The sequence below is a fragment of the Propithecus coquereli genome, unplaced genomic scaffold (assembly GCF_000956105.1).
Source record: "Propithecus coquereli isolate 6110/MARCELLA unplaced genomic scaffold, Pcoq_1.0 Scaffold477, whole genome shotgun sequence".
Lineage (NCBI taxonomy): Eukaryota > Metazoa > Chordata > Mammalia > Primates > Indriidae > Propithecus > Propithecus coquereli.
In genome coordinates this window covers 224,105-240,132 of record NW_012150585.1, presented here as the reverse complement: position 1 = coordinate 240,132, position 16,028 = coordinate 224,105, and the positions used below count along the sequence as shown (strand labels likewise).

The window sequence follows — 16,028 nt, the reverse complement described above, 5'->3', positions numbered from 1 at the left end:
CAACATACACAAAAATGTGCACAGCTCCATTATTCATAGTAGCAGAAAATTGGGGAAAAATACCTCAGATGTTCTCTGACAAAAAAAATGGATCAGGCCGGGCACGGTGGCTCACGCCTGTAATCCTAGCTCTCTGGGAGGCCAAGGTGGGTGGATTGTTTGAGCTCAGGAGTTTGAGACCAGCCTGAGCAAGAGCGAGACCCTGTCTCTACTAAAAATAGAAAGAAATTAATTGGACAGCTAAAAATATATAGAAAAAAAAATTGGCCAAACAACTAAAAATAGAAAAAAAAAAATTAGCCAGGCATGCGTGCCTGTAGTCCCAGCTACTTGGGAGGCTGAGGCAGGAGGATCACTTGCGCCCAGGAGTGTGAGGTTGCTGTGAGCTAGGCTTACGCCACGGCACTCACTCTAGCCCGGGCAACACAGTGAGACTCTGTCTCAAAAAAAGAAAAAAAATAGAATAGTGAAAATGTAATTTGGAGATGGGCCTTGGTCTGGGAAGTAGCAGTAAACATAGAAAGAAAGGAAGAGATTTTACAAATAGCAGGTGATCAAAACTTACTTTATTTCATACTTTGAAAAATGTGTTTAGGACTGTATGACTTCCTGAATCACTGAAGGCATTTTCCACTGTAAAATAGTTGATCCCGGATTTGTGACTGCAGAACTTGGTTTACAAAAAGGACAGAAAACCATCCAGTCATCAGTCACCACTCCTCTGCCCACACCAAGTGCCACCTAAAAACCAAACAACAACAACAACAAACAACCAAAAATACCCAAACAAACAAAAAGCCCATGAGATAAAATTAGCACTGGAGTACGTGAAGTATAACCAGAACTTAAGCCAGGGTTACTCTTAGAATGAATGCTAATTGATGTCACTGCATTCTGGAGGCTGATAAGCACTGGGTCCAGCAAGATTTGGAAGCCAAACCTGGGACTCCTACACGAAGCCCAGGAACCTTGAGAGGGGCTAAAGGGAAATCAAGTTGGTCTCTGCTGCCCGCAGTCTTCATGAAAAAGCAAAACATCCTCTGGAAAAAAGTGTCCCATTTTAGGACCATCAATTTTCCATAGATTAAAATCTAGCAAATATGAGCTTACAGTCAAAGATAACCAAGCACTGGAAAAATCAAGTCACTATGACTGAGAGGCACAGAAACAACAAGTAGATCTAGATCTCCAAGGATTTAAGAGTTTGGAATTTTCAGATAAAGGATATAAATAGCTATGTAAGAAATGTTGGAAGAAATAAAAGATGGAATCGCAAAAATGAGCAGGCAACAAAAACTAACACAAATGACCAGACACTTTCAAAAAGAACCAGATAGAACCTTTAGAAATTAATACTATAATCATTGATATAAAAAATTAAATGGATGGATTAAACAGCAGATAAACACAGTTAAAAAGAGAATCAGCAAATGGAAAATAAATCTGAAACAATTACCCAGAAGGTAGCACAGAGAAACAAAGAGTGGAAAATAGGAAAAAGCAGTTAAGTGCTATGGAGAACAGAATGCGAATGTCTGACGTTTCTAATCATAGTCTCAGAAAAAGAAAGGAGAGAGTGGGGAAGAGGCAGTATTTGAAGAGATAATGGTGGAGAGTTTTTCATAATTGATGAAAAGAATGAATCTACTGGTAAAGGAAACACAACCAAATACATAGAAATAAATCCATAGTTAGACTTTAGTCTAATGAAACCCACAACACCAAACACAAAAAAAATAAAAGGAGGCAGAGAGAAAAGATAAGGCCATTAAGGAACGGCAGTAAGCAGCAGACTTCTCAAGAGCAATGATGGAAATCAGATAGCAGTGAAATAACATCTGGAAAGTGCAGAACAAAAATAATCAACATAGAATTGTGCACAAGGCCAAACTACCTTGTAAGGATAGGATTATATTAGTTTTCTGTCACTGCAGAACAAATTGCCACAATGTAGCAGCTTAAAGCAACACACGTTGATTAGGTTATATGGTATCTCTAGGTCAGAAGTGTGGTATAGCTTAGCCGTGTTCTTTGTTTCAGAGTCACAGAAAGCTATAATCTAGGTAACCCCGGGCTAGGGTTGTGGTCTGATAAGATAGTTGATGGAGGAAAGTACTTCCAGATTCCCTCAGGTTGGTGGCAGAATTCATCTCTCTGTGGCAGAAAGACTGAGGCCCCCATCTTCTCGCTGGTGATTGGCCAGGGGCTGCTCTCAGCTGCTAGTTCCTAACCACAATTCCTTGCCCTGTGCTTCTCCGCATGGGCCCGGCCACAATATGGCGGCTTGCTTTTTCAAACCAGCAAGGACGAAATGTCTCTAGCTCTGGTCTGCTAAGATCGAGTCTTATGTAACATAACACCATCATCTGGGTGCTGTCCCATCACCTTTGCCGCCTTCTGTTTGTGAGAAGCATGTTGCAGCTCCTGCCTTCATTCAAGGGGAGGAGATCACACAAGGGCTTAAACACTAGGTGGGTGGAATTATTGGGGACCACCCTAGAGTCTGTCACCACAAAGATAATGCCACATTTTCAGATAAAAACAGAGTTCATAAGTAATAGATCTTCACTAAAGAAAACTCTAAAAGATGTTCTTCAGTGATAAAGAAAATGGCTTGAAAGGTGGCAGAGATTCAAAAAGAATGGTGAACCAATCAGTTAGTAAATATGTTGTATTAGTTATGCATTGCTGCATAACAAATTGCCCCCACACCCTGCAGCTTAAAACAACAAACATTTGTTATTTCACATGATTTCTGAGAGTCAGGAGTCAGGGGAAAGCTTTGCTGAGTGGTTCTGGCTCAGGGTCTTTGAGGAGGTGGCAGTCAAGCTGTCAGCCAGGTGGCAGTCAGGTGAAGGCTGAAGGATTTGCTTCCAGGCTCCCTTACGTGGGTGCATGGCAGGCCTTATTTCTCAACAGGCTTTTGGACTAAGGCCATCAATTCTTTGACACATGGGCCTCTCCACAGGGGTGCCTGAGTATCCCTAAGACATGGCAGCTAGCTTCACTCAGAACAAGCAATCAGGGAGAGAGAGAGAAAAGAAAGCCATGGTGCCTTTTATAACATAATATTGGATGTGACATGCCATTACTTCTGCCATATTTTATTGATCACACAGACTAACCCTGATGCACTGTGGGAGGGGACTACACAAGGATCTGAATACCAGGAGGCATTAGGGGCCATCTCGAAAGCTGGCTTCTGTGCACATGGGTAAATCTAAACAAACATTGTTTTCATGAAGTACAGATACTAGTATCTATTTTATAGCATTAAAAAAAGACAGGACTGAAATATTGTACAATAATAACATATACCAAGAAGGGGTTGATTTGTATTTTTGTATTTTCAAGGGAGTATTGTACCTAGTAACTATTACAGCTATTAATCTAAACTTTTTCAGTCATTGTTAAGTTGAATACACATGGTAAAATTCCAAAGATAACCACTAAAAATTTGGGAAGAGCTTATATAATTTCTAAACTTGTAGAGAGAGAAAGGGAATAAGAAAAAAATAATCATTTTTTTTTAAAGGCAAGACAACAGAAAGAAATAAGCATAAGAAAAATAGGGGGGAAACAGATGGCAGAAACCAGACGGAATATATAATAGTCACAATAAAAGGCGTAAATTAAATGGAGTGAATTTGACAATTAACAGAAAAATTCAGGTTGAATTTGTTTTCAAAAAAATTTAGCTCTTTGCTGTTTATAAAATACACAACACATAAAGACACAAAAAGACAGAAGGCAAAATAGAATTTAAGACAGAGGATTGCTATATAATCCTAAAAGATGCAACTCAAAGGATGGTATAACAATTTTTAACTTTTTGTTAGAATATTATAAGAAATACAGGGATAAATTTATAATTCTTTCCTTATAGTGATAGATTTCAAAGTGCCAATTTTAATTTTTGGTAGGTCAGTTGATAAAAACTGAAAAAAAATACAGAAATTTATACAACACAGTAAGTAATCTAATTTAATGGCATATAGACCTTTTTCCCCAACGACGAAGGAATTCACAATCTTCTAAGCATACGTGAAATATAATTTTTTAACAACTGATACACTCTAGGTCATAAAGTGAATCTCAATACATTTCAAGGCATCTGTGTATCATACAGAGCATGGTCTCTGACCATAGTGCATTTAAGTTAGAAGTCAGTAACAAAACCAAATGAAAAATCACTATATGTTTGGACATTTAAAAAACATACTTCTTAATAATGCATAGGTAAAGTAAGAAATTATAATGGAAACTTAAAGTACTAAGAACTAAACCATAATCAAAAACCACATTTCAAAGCTTCTATGATGGAATGAAAGTAGCACTTAGAAATTTATAGTCTTAAATGCTTCTATTAGAAAACAAGAAAAGTTAAATATTGATGAACTAGGTATCCAACATAAGAAGATAAACATGAGGAAAAGAACAATGGAATAAACCCAAAGGGCATGTAAAGGCAGAATTAAGAAAATTTTAAAAGAGACAATAAAGAAAAGTTAACAAAACCAAGAGTTGGTTCTTTGAAAAAATTAATAAAATGGTTAAACCTCTGGTGAGATGGATGAAGAAGAAAGGGAGATGTCATAAGTAACATTAGGAATGAAAAAATGGACATAACTACAGATCCAATAGAAATTAAAATGACAATAAGAAAATACTGTGAACAACTTTATAGCAATAAATTTAAAAGCAGAAGAGGGCAAATCCCTATAAAATTATAACTCACTAAATGTATTAAAGAACAAATAGGTATGTGGAGAGTGCCATAACCATCATTTAATCGAATGGGCAATTTAAGATCTTCCCACTAAGAAACTACTAAGCCCAGATGACTTTACGGTTTAGTTCTACCGAACATTCAAAGAACAGATTATTCTAATCTTTCGCAGAGTCTTTCAGGGACTAGCAAGAGAGTAAGTACTTGTTCTGTGAGGCCAGTGCTACCACACCAAAACCAGGCAAGGTCAATACAATAAAATAAAAATTGCAGCCCAGTCTCATAGATGCAAAAATCCTAAGCAAGGTATCAGCAAACCAACTCCATCTGTTTACTAGAAAGATATTACATTTGTTTCATCCCAGAAATACAAGGATGATTTAACATCTGATAATCCATACATATAATTTACTTCATTGATAGAATAAAGGAGAAAACCATAGATAAAGAAAACTCATTCATAATTCATATAAAGCAGAAACATCTTAGAAAAACAGGATTAGAGGGGAACTTTCAAAACATTAAAACTCCCTTTAAAATCAGTAATAAGACTGTGTATGTGTGTGTGTGTGCGCATTATGTGCATGTGTGTGTTCACCATCATTGTTTCTATTCTACATTTTACTAGAATTCCTAGCTAGTGCACTAAGACAAGAAATAGAAATAAATAGTGTGGGGATTGGAAAGGAGAAACAATACTGTGTCATTTACAGATGATATGTCTTACAGAGAAAACCCAAAGGCATCTACAGGTAAATTATTAGAAATAATAACAGTTTAACAAGATTATTGGATTTAAGATCATTATATAAAAATCAGTTGCTTTTCTCTGTACCAGCAAAAATTAGAAAACACACACAAGGTAACATTTAAAATAGCAATAAAAATTGTAAGGTATTTAGGAATAAATCTGACAGAAGATGTACAAGACCTATATTAAAGCATTTGTGCAACTTTATTGAAAAGGACCTAAACAAATGAAAAGATTTATTTATAGATAGGAGACTCAAGATCAGAAATATGTCAGTTCTCCCCAAGTTGTTCTATACATAGATCTATTGCTGTTCTCATGAAAATACCAACCGTTTCAGATGGATTTGACGCGCTGATTCTAAAATTTATATATAAGAGCAAAAAACTAAGAATAGTGAAGACATTCCTGAAGGCAGAGGGGGAGAAGGAAGAGGAGAAAAAGAACATAGGGGCTTCTACCACACAGCAAGGTTATCATAAAGCTGTAGCAATTGAGAGACTGTGATTTTAATGCAGGTACAGACAAACTGCCAAAGAGAAAGCCCAGAAACGGACGCACACCTAAGTATGAACCAGATATAGACAAAAGTGGCTTGGCACATTAGAGGGGCAGTCAACACTGGTTATCAGGTGGGAAAAAGTGAAACTTAGATTCTTACTTTCACGTCTTACACAAACATCCATTCTGGATGGAATAAAGATTTAACTATAACAAACAAGGCTTTACATTTTTTAGAAAAAAATTCTTTCTGATCTCAGGGTGAGAAAGAATATCTTAAGACCCAAAAATCATTGCACTCAATTATGTTAGAATAAAGAAATGCTGTTTATCAAAAGACAGTTTTAAAAAGTGAAAAGACAAGGCACTAATTGGAAGGAGATATTTGCAATAGTTAATGACAAAGATAAAGTATCTAGAATAAGAAATTAATAATAGTGTCAACCCATTTGAAAAATGGGCAAAAGACATGCAAATCACATCAGTGATGAAGAAACAGGAATGGCAAACACTCTAAGAAGCCCAACTCCATTACAAAATAATCAAATTCAGACCATATTTTACAGCTCTAGATTGGCAAAAATTAAGATACCTGACAATATCAAGTATTGATAGAATGTAGAGTAATGGGGCTGGTCATATGCAGCTGGATATTCTAATGGAGATGATCACTTTGGAAAACAACTTTAGATTATTGTGTACAGTTGACAATTTGTGTACTATACAACCCAATGAACTACTTCATGCCTAGGCTTATCTCTAGAACATTATTTTTCAAACTGCAGAGTGTGACCCATTAAGGAGCCTAGCCATTTTTTTTTTAAAGGAAACAAAGTAAAATAGAAAATAGAATAATTCTTTCATAGTTTTGTCATATTGTTTCTGGTATACATGGTATGTGTTTGTACTGGGCTGCAATGTAAAAGGTATTTCTTATGAGAGTGGTGGTCAAAAGAATTGACAAACAGTGCCCTTGGAATTCTTGCATGTGTGCCCTGGGCAACATACACAAAAATGTGCACAGCTCCATTATTCATAGTAGCAGAAAATTGGGGAAAAATACCTCAGATGTTCTCTGACAAAAAAAATGGATCAATACATGATAATTTACCAGCACAATGGAATATGACACAACATTGAAAATGAATGAACTGTAGCTACATGTAATAATATGAGTGAACCTCAGAAACATAATATTGAACAAAAAAGGCAAGACCCAAGAGACTATATACAACATGATATAAAGCTCCAAAAAGCTACATTAAACAATGTATTATTTAGATAGGTATATGTGTTAGATGTGTTTTGAAAAAGAAGAACAAGGTGTATATCCACACAATGGAATATTTTCAGCCATAAAAAGGAATGAAATACTAATAATACATGCTACAACATAGATGAACTGTGAAAACATTATGCTCAGTTGAAAGCCGGACATTAAAGTTCATGTATTTGATAATTCCATTTATATGAAATGCCCAGAATGGGCAAACCCACTGAGACAGAAAGTACATTAATGGTTGTCAGAGTCTGGGGGGAGAGGCAGTGGAGAGTGATTGCTAATGGGGTGGGGTTTCTTTGGGGGATGCTGAAAATTTCTGTGACTACATAGTGATGATGATTGTACAACCTTGTAAATATACTAAAAACCGTTGAATTGTATACTTTAAAATGGTATATTTCATGGTATGTGGATTTTATCTCTTTTTTTTTATCGTGACAAAAACACTTAACATGAAATCTCTCCTCTTAACATATTTTTAGGCGTATGATACAGAATTGTTAACTACAGGTGCAATGTTTTACAGCAGATCTCTAGAACTTACTCATCTTGCCTAACTGAAATTTTATACCTGTTGATTAGCAACTTTTAAAAAAAGATATTCAGGATACTGATTACCTCTGGGGGAGAGCCAAGGTGATGGGTTGGAGAAAAATATAGGTAAATGCAGCAGTATTTGTAAAGCCCCGGTTCCTAAGTGACTTGTTTATGGGCTTTTCTGTTATTACTATGCTTTATTATATGTGTGTGCTACATATATTTTTATACATATAAAATATAATGTAAACTCTAAAGGAAATACAAATATGAAATGAGATCGCATTAAAAGCAAAATTACTGCCCTTTGATTAAAGGCTTTTTGAATCAATCGCCTTCTCCGAGTGCAAGGTCTGGGCCTTGGCAGGGCGCTGGATGCAGTCGTTCTGACCCCTGGTGGCTGAGAGGTGAAGTGCAGCCGGGGCTGCTTGCTCAGGGCTGGGGAAGGTAGGAGGTGACCGTGCTCAGAGCAATCGTGGCTCTGGCCACTAGACACATGTCTAGGGTTCAGGCCACTGCCAGTCTCACCCCACATGGGAAAGAGCTAACGGCCTTGGGCTTTGCTGGTTCCGTTCCCTTTGCCTTCTCTCTGGTGCTTTACCACACTCATTAAGCCCAGGAGGGGGTTGTGTGTAACTCCACTGAAATCTGTGAGTGGGACTACCCGGCACTGCCTCCTGCTGCTGCCTCCTGCCGCTGCCTCCTGCCACCACCCAGATGGCCCACCCTGGGGCCAGCCACCCCAGAGACCAGGACTTGATACGCTCCTGAACAGAGGTTTTGGCATCTGGGGAAGGAGAGGCCGGGATGCTGACACTCAGAGAACCAGTCTCCAAACTCCTTTTGTTTAATCAAACCACCTTGCTGGAGGATTCTGAGCCAAAGCCTTTGGGAAGAGTTGACTTGGGCACTTCAGAGGTGAGAGGTGAGAGGCATCCTAGGGAGAGCCGTCAGCGTCTCAGGGTTGACCATAGAGAGTCCAGGAAACAGTGAGTTGCACTCTCTACTTGGCTGGCTGGACGAGGGGGACGTTGGTTTATCGGCCACATTTAATTTGATTTAAAGAGACATTTCTGACTGAGGTGTTGGCTACGGGAACCAGTGAGCAAGTCCCAGACATCTTAATGAACTGGAGATGGCCACATAAGTGTGGCCTGGAGAGAAGGACACAGATGAGATCACCTCCAGAGTCCTTACTGTGATTATGTGCCTTGGGCCAAAGGCAGCATGGTGCAGGAGTGACTGTGCCAGGTTAGGTTCTAGATCCTGCTACTCACTCTGGTGAGTGTCAGTTAACCTCTAAAAGCTTCAGGTTCTTGACCTGCAACTTGGGTTGGTTGTAGTGCCTGCTAATTGTACTGATTCAAGTGTGTTAATTGAATTAATGCATGCAGGGCATTCTCTAAGAGTGCAGTAAGTGTCATCTGCTTCTGCATAGGTTGTTTGAACTCTCAGCAAGTTGCGAGCGCTCTGAGTAGAGCTGAGGATTTGACTTGGCCCCTGGCCAGGCTGATGGTTGGAGTTGGGGGTTCTCCTATCCAGAGAGTCATTTCTTCTTCCCTCTGTCCCCAGACGCCATGGAGGTGGTGCTGATCTTTCTGTGCAGCCTGCTGGCCCCCGCGGTCCTGGCCAGTGGTAAGTACCCCTCTGGGGCCTGGCTGTGACACGATGGCAACTTTGCACAGCCCGTTCTGGTGGAAGGTTCTGGCCCTTTGGGACATTAGGTTGGGGAGCTCTCAGGTTCTTCACGTCAGGAGAGAAAGTCCCGGAAGGCGACAGCGATTTATTCACAGACTCCAATCCGGCCTGCCCAGCTCCGCCCACAAGGGTCCAGCAGGGTCTGCTTTTAAACCCTCCAAGCCCACCAGCCCCTGTGGACTTCTGACCCTTGGGAGTGAGACCTGCACATGAGTCTCTAAGCCATAAGTAACCAGCTCTGGCCTTATGCAAGTCATGTGTTCTTTGGTCTCAGTTTCTCCACCTGTCAAAGAGGAAAGTAAACCCTGCCTTTTGGGGATGGTGTAATATTAATATAAGAATCAAAAGGGGCAATAAATGTGGACGTGCCGTGAGCACAGAACCTCACCAAGGCTCTGCACCGTACCTGCCCTTGGCCCACTGGTCGACCCTGAGTGGCAGGCCCACCCTTCCCTGCATGTCCAGGTATCTCTGCTTCGCAGGAGTTCCTTTGTGGGCACTGAGATCTGTGAGGCAAGCTGAGGTATTTGGGGACCAGGATGAGTGGCTGTCTGCCTCTTCACCACATCTGTTTGTTTCGCAGCCGCTGAGCAGGAGAATGAAATGGACCCTTTCCATTATGGTGAGCAGTGGTGACGGTGGCAACTCTGCGTGCGGGGGTGGGGGGGGAGGCGGGGAGTGCAGGCCCGTCTGGGAAGGGACAGACACTCTCTCCCTGACCTTGGCCCTTCTTCCATGTCACCCCTGGTTCCTTTGGCAGACTACCAGACGCTGAGGATTGGGGGATTGGTGTTTGCTGTGGTCCTCTTCTCGGTTGGGATCCTCCTTATCCTAAGTAAGTGTGTTGTTCCTTCGTTCACTCTATAAGACCAACGACTGCGTCTGCTAAGCAGGTGGGGACAGTGTGAGAGCCTGGTCATTCCCTCTCCTGGAAAGGGCAGGAAACTGTCCTCTGCGTTATCTCCAGGACCTAATACGGTGTTGGGAGCATAATAAGTGCTCAGTGAAACAGTGAAGCATGGACAAAGAAAATGCCACATGACAAGGACCGTAGATGAGAAGGGGCAGGCAGCTTCTAGCGCTGTATCCGTAGGGCATGGGCGGCGCAGTCACGAGATAGGAGACAGGTGCTACCCTAGTGTGCTCCGAGAGATATGTCTCTGCACTTGTTTTTCCCATGTGAGCCTGGTCTGCACGGAGCCCTCTGCACTTCCGTGATCACGTGGGCTGTGGTGGTATAGCTGTCCAAGCCGTTAGAATGTACCACCTTTGCCTTAGAAGACCCCTACCCCAACCTAGGGCTGCTGCATACAGCTGTGCAAGCGAGCGGTGGGGTGCCCAGGTCTAGGGGGGTGCCATTTACATAGTCCCACCACCTGCATGGACTCACAGGGCAGCCCTGCTGTGGCCAAGCTGGGACCATGACCTTAGACGGTTTCTTTGCCTTTCAGGTCGCAGGTGCAAGTGCAGTTTCAATCAGAAGCCCCGGTAAGGATGCCATGGCACTGGGTATCTGGGGTGATAATAGGAGGGACAGGGAGGGGCCCCTGGTGCGTGACCCCAAATGGATGTTCTCTTGGATTCTTGTCTCAGAATGTGTGTGTCGAGGAATAAGGGTAGAAGTTTGAGGATTGCCAGGCAGACTTTGGGGCAAAGAGAGTCAAAACATTGAGGGTTAGCCCATCCCGTCTCTTGTGATGTATGTGGGAGGAGAGGAGGTAGGCAAGAAGGTGCTGGAACCTTGTCTGGAGGTCCTTGAAACACCTGAGCTTGGGAGAAGGGAAGCAGAGGGCTTCCTGGTCTCCCTTGAGGCCCAGGTCCTCGCTACAGGACCTGTGACACTGTCCCTGCTTGTCACCTGCTCACGAGGCTCTTTGAGCTGAGTAGACACTTGGACTCCCCTTCTACCCCCCCATAGAGGTGACACCCCATTAATCCACATCAGAAGTCCAAAGCCTGTGGCAGGACACACTCAAGCCCCCACATGGCCCCACGTCATCCCATCCCAGGACTTAGCTCTCTCCGGGGCTGGCACTGAACATGCCTCTGAGTTCCCTCTGATTCTGGCCCTTCAGTCCCGACGGCTGCCTCCGCCCCATGCGCCCCACGATAGAGAGTGCCCAGAGGACTTGGAGGAGACATCCCAGGGGGCCCTGCCCCAGCAAGGAGAGTGGCGCTGCTGTCTGGGTTTGCCTGCAGACCCCTGATGGCGCTGTGTGTCTCTTCCCCTTGCAGGGCTCCCGGAGATGAGGAAGCCCAGGCGGAGAACCTCATCACTGCAAATGGTAACTGCCCATGACCACCCGCCCAGACGGAACAGGGGACAGGAGAGGCTCCTCATAGGGCCCAGGGAGGGACTGTCACCAGGTGCCCAGGGCCTCCCTAGAGTGGCCAGACATGCTCCCGTAGAGCTGGGAGAAGGGTCTCCAGGGCCTCTGCAACGTTTCCCCCTGGCTGCCACCAAACAGGCTGCTACCGGAGACAGCCATTATTTACAGAGCACACAGCCCCATGAGGGAGGCGTCACTGCCCACATTTTACAACCAGGGGATTCAGAGAAGCTACCGCCCGGGGTGCTGTATCCAGCACGCAGCAGGGCAAGGATTTCTACCCTGTTCGTTCTGACATGAAATCCTACGTGTGCCACCTCTTTGCTGCTCCAGAGTCAGGCACAGGCCTGGCTGCTGTGGGGTGGCCCCCTGGGGTGAGGGGTCCTTTCACTACAATCCATTCTGCTTTTCCTTCCAGCGACACAGCCCCAGAAGGCAGAGAACTGAAGTGCAGCCCTCAGGTGGGAAGGTGAGACGCTCTGTGCCTGGACCTTCCCCTGTCACCGTCACCGTCTCCGTCGCGGTCTGGGCAGGGGAGTTCGGCGGGAAGTACTGGGCTGGCTTCAGCAGCGGCCGCAGCTTTTGTTATGAGCCCCCCTCGCCCCCCAGGAGCCGTTCAGGATCTGAACGGGGCAATGGGACGGACCAGGACCAGAAACAGCCAAGGCGTCCCTCACGCGTGTGCGCAAACATCGGGTTTGTGGGGCACCACCCCTGCTGCCACGCGGGGATAATTAGTGAAATACTCCTGATGTCAAAGTAGCATAAAGATAATGGCTTTCGGGGGTGATTCAGAAAGTACCTTAGGGCCACTCTTCTTCAAAACATTTTATTATGAAACTTTTCAACTCTACACAAAAGTCAGACGAATAGTATATGACACCCTATGCCAGCATTATCGGTTCTCAGCGCTCAGGCGCCCGGTTTCTAGCATCCGTTTCCGCTGTTCCTGTCGCGGGCACAGGAGAGTGGTCACCGGTAAGTGCTCTCACCCTTTTCAAAGTGCTGCCCCGCGCACAAGCGTGCTCGGCCCGCCGGAAGTGAGTAGGACAGGTGGGGGCCAGCCCCACTTGACAGATGAAGGGGTCAGAGAGCCGCAGGGATGGTGAGTGACGGACTGGACCTCGAACTGTGTCTTCCTGGCTGTCGTTCGTTGCCGCTGCTCCCTGTGTCCTGTCTCACTCCATGACTCCATGGGATATACCAAGGGAAAAAGTCAGCCTTTTCTCAGCTCACCTCCGCCTCATTTTCCATACAAATAAGTCGTAATAGACAGGTATATAACTTTATCCCAAATTGTAAGTTAAAAGAGATTTCCGGATGGCAAAATGCCTGATGCGCCAGCTTTTACTGTGATGGCAATAGCGCGGTGTACCTGTGTAGCGTTTAAATTCTCTCCTAAGTGCTTGTACATCTTCCGAACAGCCCGCGGGTGGGCAGGGCAGGGCCTTTTACGTCCCTCTTCTGGATGGGGCTCTCCACGGTAAGGGATGGCCTGAGTGTGAGGTGGTCGAGAATCCCCATGTAGGAGACATGTCCTTCCTGGGAGTTTGGTGTTCTGTCCTTCTCCCCGCAGCCGGCAGGCAGGACTGAGAACCCGTGGGAATTGGTGTGGGGATGTTCAAAGCAGGCAGCCTCCCTGTGAAATGTCTTTTCCTTTTTTTTTTTTCAAACTAGGTCTTTCTCAGAAACCCTTTTCTCCTGAGTCTCAGGACTGTGAGCGACGATTGGGGGTGTCCCGGGTTTAATAACTTCCTTTCCACATCCGCCAGGTTCCAGCCCACCTGGGAGAACCCTTCCCCGAGGTCCACCTCTCTCCTGCCTTCATCTCCTTTCTCTGCACCGCAGCCTCGTCCTTCTCCTGGCTGCACTGGGACGCGGGGTTAGGAGGGACGTCATCCCAGAAGTGTCAGTGGGCAGGGGGCTGTGCTCAAGGCAGGGAGAGGAGCAGGTGAGGTTTGCCGAAAGGAGCCACAGTTTTGTTTTCATTTAAATTCTCTCCCTCCCCAGCCTCCTGGAACCTGAAGGCAGCTGCTTGAACCTTTAGATGCAAATGTCGATGCTTAAGAAAACCGGCCACTTCAGCAACAGACCCTTCCCCAGGAGAAGCCAAGAACTTGTGTGTCCCCCGCGCCCCTCCCCACCCCCTCTAACTCCATCCCTCAACTTACCGATGCGGCTAACACTCGCCTCCCCCGCTGCAGCCTGCGGCCTCGTCCCTCCCCTGTGACGTGTCTGTGTGCGCGTGCGTGCGCGCGTGTGTTGCCCACCGTGGTCTTCGTGGCTGCTCGTCCGTGGATGATGCTGTGCTAGTGAACTGTGGACTCACTTCCCTGGGCAGGAGCTGAGCCTGTCGCCATCGGCTCCCTTCCCCTGTGGCCCCCGCCACCTCCCGCTCCTAGGAGTCCACTTCCCCAGCCCCTTGTCCTGGTTTAGGGTTGAGTGTAGGGTGAGAGCACGGGCAGGAGTCTCCAGCGGTCTTGGACCTGGAAGGTTTGCATTACCTTGACCGTCATTCTGTACGGACTCTCCTCACTCCTCTTACGAGAACCTCGCTTCCCTTTGCCACCTGACCCCAGTCTGTTCTGAAGGTCTCTTAGCAACTGGAGACACAAGGCAAGGAGCTGGTGAGCCCAGCGTGGCCTCCAGGCAGGTACCCCCGTCTGTCCTTCATCCTCCTCCTGGGGGCTTCCTCCGAGGAGTCCCCGTCTGCCCTGATCCTTCGCAGAGCACCCAGAATTCCGGGCCCAGGGCTCCTACTCTGCCCCTGGGGAATGTGCCCTTTCATTTCTTCTCAGCAATAACCCCGTGGGCTCTGGAACCCCTGCCCCGCAACCTTCTCTGCTTCCGAGACTTCAGTCTGTAGCTCAGCTCATCTGGACTCAGACTCCCGTCCCTGAAGTTGGTCTCTGGCAGGTGACGGCTGAGGAGTTCCCACTCTGTGGGGCGCACGCTGGGATGGGCGGGTGGAGGGAGGCCCCCGGTCGGGCAGCAGGGACAGCCCTGCACCCTTTGCTCTGCCTGTCGGTGGTCAGAGCGGTGCAGGGGGCAGCTGAGAGACCCAGCGGGCAGAGGGAACGGCAAGAGGTCAAAGGTCTAACGAGAGTGGGAACTCAACCAGATCCCACCCTTCCTGTCCTCCATGTTCCCCTGGAAACCAACCACGCCGTGCCGCTGTGACCAGACTGCTGTCCTCTGTGTTGTGATCTACCCCCTCAACCGCAACAGAAACAAGGAATAAATACCATTTGTTTCCTAGCGGCTCTGAGGTGTTTTCCTTTCTGTGAAAGCACCTGAGTGTTCTCAGGGCCCCTGGAACTTAAAGGGCCTAAGGGGGTGCATCCTTGGGGGTGGGGGAAGGGAAGGCTGGAGAGCCGGCCAGGGCCAGGGCGTGCAGGGTTATTTCAGCTGCTTTTACGGTTGCCTCCTCCCCACCTCCTCCCTGCTTTCCTTCCCCTTTTCTGCCTGGGACCCTCCTTCTCACCCCTTCCCCCTCCTGCCTCCCTCTGCTCCTCTTCTTCCCTCCCCGCCCCCCATGTCATTGGGCTCAGGCTGCATCTCACAGCAGGACCTGTACATTATATCATCTTGGAGAGAAAAAGGGAGTCACAATGGCTTGACCAAGTGGTCACTGGCCTGGAGTAAAAGGTTCTAGCCTTTCTCTTTGGTAAGTTCTGGGGCCGCTACCTAAGGACTTGAAAAGGAGGCACAGGAGTGGGTTACATGGATTATACTCGATGCCTTTACCCTTAGCCCAGCTCTTCTATGGAAACAAGACACATATCTTAATCCCAATCATATGCCCCCTCCTCCATGAAGCCTTCCTGGACTTCAGGTAGAATGAGTCCCTTCTTTTTTCTGGTCCAGTCATACTTCATTCCTGCCTTTATAGTCACACTTCATGCTTTATACTTGGGATCCATAGGGGCCAGGCAGATAATGTCCATTTGTGAATCAGCTACAGTGACAATAAATGGGGCAGAGGGGCCTAGGATCACCTAGAGTGTCTTCCCAGGGACATTCCACATCAGTTTTTTAAAAGTACTGTGGGCTAAACAAACACAGCTACAGGCAGATTCCCTTGGAGGTGGGAGGTGGCCCAAGTGCAGCCCAAGCCTCCGTGTGGTGTCTTCATTGCCAGGCACAATTCCTAGAGGGCAAGGACCTGCCTGTTCTAACAGAATGCCGGGAACATCTCAG

At 45.8% G+C, this 16,028-nt stretch overlaps 1 protein-coding gene across 1 annotated transcript in view; it reads left to right on the top strand.

Annotated features, from left to right (window-relative positions):
- FXYD6 (FXYD domain containing ion transport regulator 6) overlaps window positions 1-15,053 on the top strand; it is a 37,709-nt gene extending 22,656 nt beyond the window's left edge. The window contains exons 2-8 of the mRNA XM_012655452.1: window positions 9,373-9,435; window positions 10,082-10,120; window positions 10,259-10,333; window positions 10,950-10,986; window positions 11,734-11,783; window positions 12,247-12,297; window positions 13,839-15,053. Of these exons, the coding sequence (XP_012510906.1) occupies window positions 9,378-9,435; window positions 10,082-10,120; window positions 10,259-10,333; window positions 10,950-10,986; window positions 11,734-11,783; window positions 12,247-12,275 (288 nt within the window). The 5' untranslated portion in view covers window positions 9,373-9,377 and the 3' untranslated portion in view covers window positions 12,276-12,297; window positions 13,839-15,053. The remainder of the gene's footprint in view (window positions 1-9,372; window positions 9,436-10,081; window positions 10,121-10,258; window positions 10,334-10,949; window positions 10,987-11,733; window positions 11,784-12,246; window positions 12,298-13,838) is intronic.
- The last annotated feature ends 975 nt before the right edge of the window (window positions 15,054-16,028 follow it).